The 9,489-nt window shown below is 36.9% G+C and overlaps 1 protein-coding gene across 1 annotated transcript in view; it reads left to right on the top strand.

The window, feature by feature from the left end:
• The first annotated feature begins 8,006 nt into the window (after positions 1 to 8,006).
• The window catches only part of ttk (ttk protein kinase), a 61,592-nt gene continuing 60,109 nt past the window's right edge, over positions 8,007 to 9,489 (top strand). The window contains exons 1-2 of the mRNA XM_028797664.2: positions 8,007 to 8,153; positions 8,957 to 9,094. Coding sequence (XP_028653497.1) covers positions 8,959 to 9,094 — 136 coding nt within the window. The 5' untranslated portion in view covers positions 8,007 to 8,153; positions 8,957 to 8,958. The remainder of the gene's footprint in view (positions 8,154 to 8,956; positions 9,095 to 9,489) is intronic.

The raw sequence follows: 9,489 nt of genomic DNA, 5'->3' as shown, positions 1-9,489 counted from the left end.
TCTCCAGTGAACTGCCTATGTCCAGCATAGAGTGTTAGCTCTACGAATGTACCAGATTCAATTCTACAAATACAGTAGCACTATAGAAAGGTTGTTCCACTTATTAGTACCGCTTCAAAGCCATAGGAGTGAAAAAAGTGATTTCAAAAGCACAAATCAGGACACAAATAATTATATACTGTACTTAGCTTGCATTGAAGAATTCTTCTTCTTCTTTTGGCTGCTCCCATTAGGGGTCGCCACAGCGGATCATCTTCTTCCATATCTTCCTGTCCTCTGCATCTTGTTCTGTTACACCCACCACCTGCATGTCCTCTCTCACCACATCCATAAACCTTCTCTTAGGCCTAAGAATCCAGTTTACATATCCAGACACAGACCTTACTGGGAGTCTAGCAATAAAAATCAACAGAGATGATCACAGCAGTTAATATTATAATGAGACTCTTTAGCATATTTGAGCTGCATTCTTAGCAGCACTTCCACTACTTTTGGATCACCACAGATGTTTCAGTTGTAATGTAGTTGTTCTGCTATATATGTTGTCACACACGTGTGCATTAGAGACAGTTTATAGGCTCAAATAAATGTTTCTCCACTACACCAGGGGTTGGTACTATCCTCAGACACTTTCTCCTCTTTTCCCTCTGCAGACCATCAGAAGAACCTGCATCCAAAAGACACCACTTCCAGTTCTGGACCGCTTGAAACCACCTCTTCCTAACTCCAAGATATATAGTTGGCATTTTTGTTTTGTTATTCAGTTCCATTTTGAACTTGTGTCTGTAAAGACATTTTTCTTTCTTTCTTATTGCCAAGTATATGGGGTGGAATCCCCAACTCTGTATGCACTGGTTGGTGCTTTATTTACAATGCATACTTATAATTAAAGAAAATTACAAAAATCGAAGATTGCATTAAAACAGTACATGTTAGGAAAACTGAAATCAGTGTTTGTGATCAGCAAGCCAAAATAAGTTTGACGCACCCAAAAGTGTTCAAGAAGCAAAAACTTTGTTGTCCAGTGTAATGAAAACAAAATAAGCAATAATGTATAACAAAAATGAAAAGCAATCAATGTAGCAGAATAATAACCTATACAGTACATTATACATAAAAGAATAAGATTTCATAAGCATATTAAATACACACACCACCATAATACACTGAATATTATTGTACTTCATGGCTGCCTATACTGCCCTAGTCTGATTATTTATTTACACTTTTTATGCACTTCAGAGTTTTGAGAACTAGCTATTGGCATCTTGTAGCAGTAGAGCGTACAAAATTTGACATATTACTCTCAAAGATTTCTCATTAGTGTTGTGTTGAGCACACCTTAGCAAACCTAACACCTTTTCACAGTGCATTGCTTGTTTCCTTTTTTATGCACAGATTTTTCCTCTTAATTGAGTTCCCAAAACACATGGCAAGACTTAATATAGCAGCGGTAATTGTGACGCAACTCCTACTGTCGACTCGCTACAGAGCATAGTGATTTTTATTCTGTGTTTGGTGCAGGCTGAATGTTTCAGCTCGTAGCTGCAAAGTGAGTCAGTGAAAGAGCAAGACTGTTGGTCAGTAAAATCCTTTATTCAATTTGTGGATGTGTACAGTGAACAATATGTTCACTTTATCTTATTTTAACCATTTGAATGCCACTCACATTTGCTTTGTGTACTTATGATGTATATCTGGCTTTAAACTAACCTGAACTAAAAACCCAAAATCATCTGTGCTGTTTGTTGGTTAAAAAGTTCATCCCATTTTCTAACTCACTTCTTCCCATTTTAGGGCTGTGGGTAGATAAAAATAACACTTTAATATTAACAACTTATACTTTCATTTTCTGAACATGATTACGGGGCAACACAGCCTTTGTGCACAAGACAAGAAGAAACCTTGGGCAGCAAACCAATCTGGTTCAAGGACACACTCAGTAACATAATGTCAACTTACACATTAGGATATGATAGAGAACCTGAATGCCCTAAAGTAATCCATGTGAACACTGTGAGAGCGCAAATACTCCATAAAGTGACTGAGTCAGTAAATTAACCCTGGAGCAGCAACACAGCAGTGCTAACCACTGCACCCCTGTGCTGCCCCAGTACTATTAACAACACTTTCGTTAAAATTCGTGTTAAACTTAAACTTTTTGTAATTGTTCACTTTCTTTTTATTGTATGTATAGTTCATGGATGCAATTGACTTGAACTGTGTTGATTTGGATTTACATTTATGGACTTTGCCTTGACTGGGTTTGCAGACTCTAGGACAACAGAATCTTTCTGTGGCACACTGGACGAGCCCTATGGACATTTCTTTGCACCGTGACGATCTATGAGCCAGGGATGGTCTGCCTTCTTGATTATAATTCATACACTGGATTGCTCTCGATTCCTTCTATATGTGCTTAATGACTAAGAAATGATCTGAAGTTTACACCCAGCTGGATGCAGCTCTGGGCGATCCCGCCTGTAATACCCAGCATTATATGTATGTGGCTGTATGTTGGAACCTCCGAATTTTGGTATCTTCAAGTGCATTTTGTAATATCTCCTACTATGCTTTCTCTGCTGCTTGCCACTCATCTGCGTCACCCCATCCTCCCGTCTCACTTTCTCCGCTGTGCTGCTTCTCTGCTACTATAAGGTAAGTATTGCTCTCTACTATGCTAAAATACTCTCATGACAAACTCCTTCATATTAAACAGTTTGTCCAGAGCAAATGGTCAGACTGGAATGTCCTGAAAGACAATGGTATTTTGCGGCGCCCGAAATATTTACATCGCGGGTCAGGTTGCCGCCACAGCCGGGCTGTGAATGACAAGTTCACCGGCAGCATTTGCTCAGGAATATGCCGTCCTACTCATGGCTTTGGAAATAGGAATGCCAGTGTGCCAAATCTGCAATATGTTAAAATAAACTCTGGTCATGGATCGGCTAATATTGCACTGTTTAACTCAAGATCTCTTAATGGCAAAACACTGGTGCTATCAGAATTCATTACAGACTCAAACCTTGACTTGTTATGCTTAACAGAAACTTGGCAAAAATCAAATGATTTTACATATGTCACGGAGGTGACTCCACCCGGATACATTCACTTCACGGAGCCTCTCAGCTCAAGACAAGAAGGAGGAGTTGCAGTAATTGCTAGATCGAAGTTAAACATCAAACGAATCCCCATTGACAGTCCATTGTCTTTCGAGTGCCTGGCTCTTTAGCTAATAACAAAATCTTTTGCCCTTGCCACATCAGTTAAGGTTGCATTTTTAAGCTTATTACTGCATATTTAAGCATATAATGTTCACATCACTCCCCCACAGACCGCTTTTGGAAACCCATGTGTCCTAAACTGCCTTTTTACTCACACACTGAGGTTACTCAGGGTTCTTTTCTTGAATTCTAACCCTGTTTTACTATTTGTGCCTTTGTGCATTCCAGTTTTTTTCTATATACTGTACACATTCCTTTCACATTGCAAAAAATTGGTTTTGACAGTAAGTGATACTAGGTTTATAGGGTAATTACTGTCATGTACTAATCAACATGCAACCTACAGCCACTCTCCTAGTCCATGATTAATGAATATAACTACCTTACCTCGAAACCTCCGAACCTTCTTTACGGTTTGTGTGTATGAATGCACAGTGCATTTAACTGGCATCCTGTCCAGGTGTGGTTATTTTCTTCCACCACGTAATACTTTCCACTCCATGAAATTGATAGATACATGGTTTAATTTCCTAGTGTAAGCAGGCTTGTAAAACAATGTACTCAATAGTATTTTTAATTTTTGACGGCATGAGATCTAGAGATATACCCGTGAGTCTTGTTTACCTTAATATGCTTAAGAATATGAACCTCGAGTACTTGTTCATTTGATGCACCATGCAATAAATAAAGTATTTCTGGTCCAGTATGAATAATAAAACTTTCCTAAAGAAGTGAAGGCTAACTATAACTTTTTTCTCTTGTGTATTGGTAGAAGAGTATTTATCGGTAATTTAAATGTGAGCAAGTAAGAAAAAAAATCCTTGCAACACTTTTGTTCCCAAATAAGGTAATGTGGGTACATAAGTTCCCTCTTGTAATTTATTACTAAATTTCCATGTATATAGATAGATAGATAGATAGATAGATAGATAGATAGATAGATAGATAGATAGATAGATAGATAGATAGATAGATAGATAGATAGATAGATAGCATTGTCTCATTTACAGTAAAATTCTTACCTTGAAAATCTAACCAAATTCAACAGGTTGCTGCTTTCTGGTGCCATGACAAAAAATAGGTTAAATTCATAACTTAATTTTATTTAATAGAAAAATTTCACTTTAATTAATAGAAAACTCAAATCAATTATCTTAATGAACTCCTTACCCTTTTTTGATGCTTCCATCACCTGAAACCTTGAAAAAGAAACCCTTCCAGTATATATCCCATATAAAATTGTCTGCTTTCATTACTACAAATAGGTAAGATGTCAAATAAAATCTAGAGTAGTGGCATAAGCAGCAAAGGAAGAAATAAATATCTTTTTTTAAACATTTCTTACCCTTTCAGCTAGCTAAGGATTAATTTAAATGAGTGGTTTATTTTGTGAACTGCATATGAATACCGTGGCCCTGTTTCTGTCTATGTAGATTTTTTTCAACCTGGGAACTCAAGAGTAAGATGGCATGTTGTGGAAAGAACAGCCAGGTCAGAAAATGTGTTAGGAAGAGAAAGTTCGTGAAGGGAGTGTCTTGTTGGTACTTTTGAGCTGGGCAATGGGTAAAGTTACCCCAGCATGTAGACAGGTGTTTAACACCCATGAAGTTACGTGCAAAAAGAGACAGGTATTACTAGTTTAATTTTACTTATGCTGCACTTTCTGCTGTCCCTTTCATTCCTCCCTTGTGTAGTTTGAATAATAAACAGCACTTCTGCATACTTTCAGCCTCCTTGTTATTCTGGGTGGGCATCCTGGACATTCCTTTTACTCTTATTCCATCCATCCATTATCCAACCTGCTATATCCTAACTACAGGGTCACGGGGGTCTGCTGGAGCCAATCCCAGCCAACACAGGGCGCAAGGCAGGAAACAAACCCCGGGCAGGGCCAGCCCACCGCAGGGCGCGCACACACACACACACACACACAAGGGACAATTTAGAACCGCCATGCTCCTAACCTGCATGTCTTTGGACTGTGGGAGGAAACCCACACAGACATGGGGAGAACATGCAAACTCCATGCAGGGAGGACCCGGGAAGTGAACCCGGGTCTCCTAACTGCAAGGCAGCAGCACTACCCACTGCGCCACCATGCCGCCCTTACTCTTATTCTAGTTAAAAAATTACTTACGGGATTTCCATAAACTTATGGAGCACACAGCCATCCACCTCGCTCTTATTATGGGTTCTTCTATTTTCTAAGGTACATACAGTAGCTTTCAGGGTTTGCTTACCCACATTAGCCCTGTCTCTGTCTTCCAACAAAGTACACAAGGTCTCCTATTGTTGCTCCATCTACTGCCTTTTCTGCTCCCTAAAAATTCTAAAAAGATTCACATATACTAATAATATTATTTGAGTGACAGAAATATTTTGAATTTAACCTAATTTAAACTTATGAATTTCCCCTTGGGATTAATAAAGTATCTATCTATCTATCTATCTATCTATCTATCTATCTATCTATCTATCTATCTATCTATCTATCTAAAAATAATCAGGCATAGTCTAGATCATAACACAAAACTATTTGATATCTTTGATAATAATCAAAAATATTCACTTAACTAGAGCTGTTTCTAAAGAAGTTTAAACCAGACGAGTGCTCAAAAAATATGTTTTCTTGGTAAGAGTTCCTCTATTTTGAAGGAAAGTTAAGACACTGCTTAATATAACATGACCACCATGATGTCAAAGGTCACGTGGAATGTGTGTCATGTTCCCAGTAATCAAACAGCATTATGGAAGCACAAAATGACAGTGCCCATGAAAACCAGAAACACAAAATGTTAGCACCCACACAAATAAATACAAAGTTTCCATAAAATAAATCATACAAAATGGCATGAATGAAAATATCATAGTGATTTAACAAAAAAGAAAAAAATATGTATGTGTTCTTGGCTCTGCCCAGCCGAGTAATCAATCTTTCATATACTGTACGTTGTGCCTTGGAATTCTCTGTAGGTTCCAGTGTAAAAGAATGATCTTAGTAGAAGACTGTTGGAAGATGAACCTTTTCCCTCTCAGCATTTACTTGGTATTGTTGATGCCCAAAGAATGATGCCAACAACATCAGAGTGGGTAAGGCAAGTGGTCAATTAATATTGAAGGAATCAAAATGATTGCTTTATTTTAAATCCATTGTGGTGGTGTACAGAGACAAAATTATGAAAATTGAGTCATTGTCAAAATACTTATGGACCTAATAGTAATAAGCATGCTGTGGAAGGAGATGGAAATGTATTTATCGAGTGACAAAATATGCTTAAACACATCACTTTATATTTCAGTAAATCGTATCTGAACCTACCTATGTAATAATTAACCTGCCTGCTATTAATGTTCCTTATTTACTGTAAAAAATGTCTATTATTAAACAACCTAATTACAGAATAAACATATCATAATATAAGCAAAAAGACATGGATGGGCATTTAATCAATGAAAAAAATATACATTACTTTTTATTTATGCAAATCAAATCTTGATCTATCTCATGTTATAACTCATTTGCCTTTCATTTATTTTGTTAAGTATACTGTAAAACAAAAATTCAATCAGTTACAAGCATAACCAACTTAATTCAAAATCGTGGTAACGAGGCCCAGAAGCTATCCAAGCAGCACTGGGAGCAAAGCAGGAAGTCTAGTGAGCCAGTCTTAAGCACCACATGCAGCAAATTTAGATTGGCCAGTTAATCTAACACACTCATCTTTGTGAATGGGAGAGGAAAACCAGAGAACCTGAAGGAAAACACAGAGAGACATGTGGAGATTGGGAAAACTCAACCAAAATGAATGACTCGTGTGATTTGACCAGAACATTAGATGCCTCATAAACTGGCTGAATTTCCAAATGTTCACAGGAAGCTGAACTTTACATCAAAGCAAGCATAAATCAGATTTGAAGTGAACGGAGAGGGGGAAAAAACATACTGTCCAGGCTAACAGCTGCAACATTTTAAATATTTACATAGTTTTGGTTTACTAACACTTTGCAGAATCCATTGTCTATGATTCAGCTGAAAAAAGAAAATGTTTATGGTCTCTTTGATGCATCTAAATGATGGGAAGTATTACTTTTTTCCCCAAACATTTCATGAAATTTGTTAATTTATTAATCTTGTGGTACAGCTGCAAACGTAAGTAATTTACACGTGTAATATACAGTAATCATTTCATTATTCTTAATTGCTACACAAAATTTGAGAAATGTCACCTTTTGCTTGTTTGGATGCCACTTTGAGTCCAAGAGGCAATTCTGTTTTGTATCACTGTTATGTTACGTAAATTTAACTTTTATTTTTAATAAAATATAAGATGAAGAAAAATTTACAGACAGCACACTTTTCAATCATATAGTCCAAGGAAGATTATTAAATGTAGATTACAAACACAGAAAAATGTAATAGTGAAATCTGAAATACACTAAATAAAACTAAAAGATAACGAAAAGACATAACGACAAGTAAAAAGCAATACATTGATATGAGAAAAGAGTGGTCGGGTTATTACGGGAAATGTGTTTTCTGGCAAGGTAAACAATCATCTAACAGCATTCTAAATAAAAATTACGACAAAAATGCTTACACTGTACTAATTATACTATATGTATGAAGCCATTTACGAAATAATCTTTAAAAACAATCAGAATACGTTCAATAAGCCCGGAATGTAAATGCAGACAGCTAACTAACGCAGCACTTCCTCCCATAAATCACCGCGCGTAACCCTGCCCCCTTCCACATCGCATGATTATAATTGGATGTTCAGTTGGCCAATGGGAAAATGCGATAAGTGAAACTGACGAAATTTAAAAATTGAGGAGTAAACAGTCCCTGGAGTAATTGGATTTACGTTATACATTAATGGTGTTACTTTTCGAAAATATTAATTCTAACCATCTCCGGTGTTTTCGACAGTAAGTACAACTTTTAAGCATACACTGTTGTGGGGTTTTTACTATTTCGGCTGAATAAAAGATCTCATTTTGACGAGTGTCTCGCGTTGTTGGTCATGTTGTTGTTTAAGGCGTGTGCAAGAGTGACACAATTCGCGACATAGTTTTAGACGCTCATCTTCACGGTATTGTGTGTTACATGCGCGACAGATAACAGCGGTGTTTCGTCTGTTCATCCTTCATTCTAATAGGGGACTTTGTTTGATTATGGCGGGGCCTTTATGTTTTGTGAAATGGGTGTCCCCGCGGTGGAAGATCTGTTGTTCTTGCGAATGTCTATAAATCCGTTCTGGGCACAATCTGTTAGCAATCGCGCCAGTATTCTAAGAACCCACTCAGGTTTTTAGACTTCCTCTGCTTGTGTCTGCCTAATTTGTTTTGCTCTTAGTGAAGCGCAAATAACCGATTATATTTAGCAAAACACAATTATCCAGGTGCACAAAAAATGGGTGGCTGCGGTTTTGGGGGTATGCCATTGTATCAGATTTACCTTTTGGTACTGATATTAAACTTTAACCCAAAAGCCCCTTATTTGTCTCAACACTAAGTGCGTTGACGATTTCTCTTAAAAGTATAACATAAACCTTCAAGGCATAGTATGGATGTGCAATTATTTATTTGCCAATCGAATATTGACATTTTCAAGGATCAAGTGTAAGACTTTCTTTTGAGCTAAAGTGTAATGATTTTTTTTAAACTTGTAACCTTTCGATCAATCAGTAAGTGTTGAATATTTAATACGTTTGTCTTATTTTTGTTTTTAGAAATGGATGATGAACTCTCAAATCGGCAGCAATTATTTGCTTTAGTGTCAAAAAAACTTAATGATTTTAAGTCGACTTTCTTGAACGAAGAGAATGCGAGCGCTGAACTGAATCTTACTAAATGCCCATCATCACTTGGTAAGCTACTTGATACTATTTTTACTATCTTCTGTTTATCTTGAAAGTGAAAAGTAGTATGTCTTATTGCTTTATACAATAACAATTATCTTTATATAGTACAAACAAAATTTCTTTCTTTGCCGAATTAGTATCCCGTCATTCAAAGAATCCTAGGGTCTTATTTAATTCAATTAATGCGGCCATTCACCCCTACTCTGCGATGGGATCAAATAGCGTTGTTCATTCATGTGACCAGTTTCTATCATTCTTTGTCAGCAAAATCTATACTATCCGCTGTGGCATTGTTGTTGAACTTTCTACTGTTAATCATGACATTGTCTTAGAATCCTTTGATATAGTCTCACTCTCACAGCTAAAAAGATCTATTGACACCCTTAAACCAGCCCCCAGTC

This window comes from Erpetoichthys calabaricus, chromosome 3 (assembly GCF_900747795.2).
Source record: "Erpetoichthys calabaricus chromosome 3, fErpCal1.3, whole genome shotgun sequence".
NCBI lineage: Eukaryota > Metazoa > Chordata > Cladistia > Polypteriformes > Polypteridae > Erpetoichthys > Erpetoichthys calabaricus.
The sequence above is the reverse complement of the archived record's forward strand: the minus strand, read 5'-3'. Positions and strand labels throughout refer to the sequence as shown.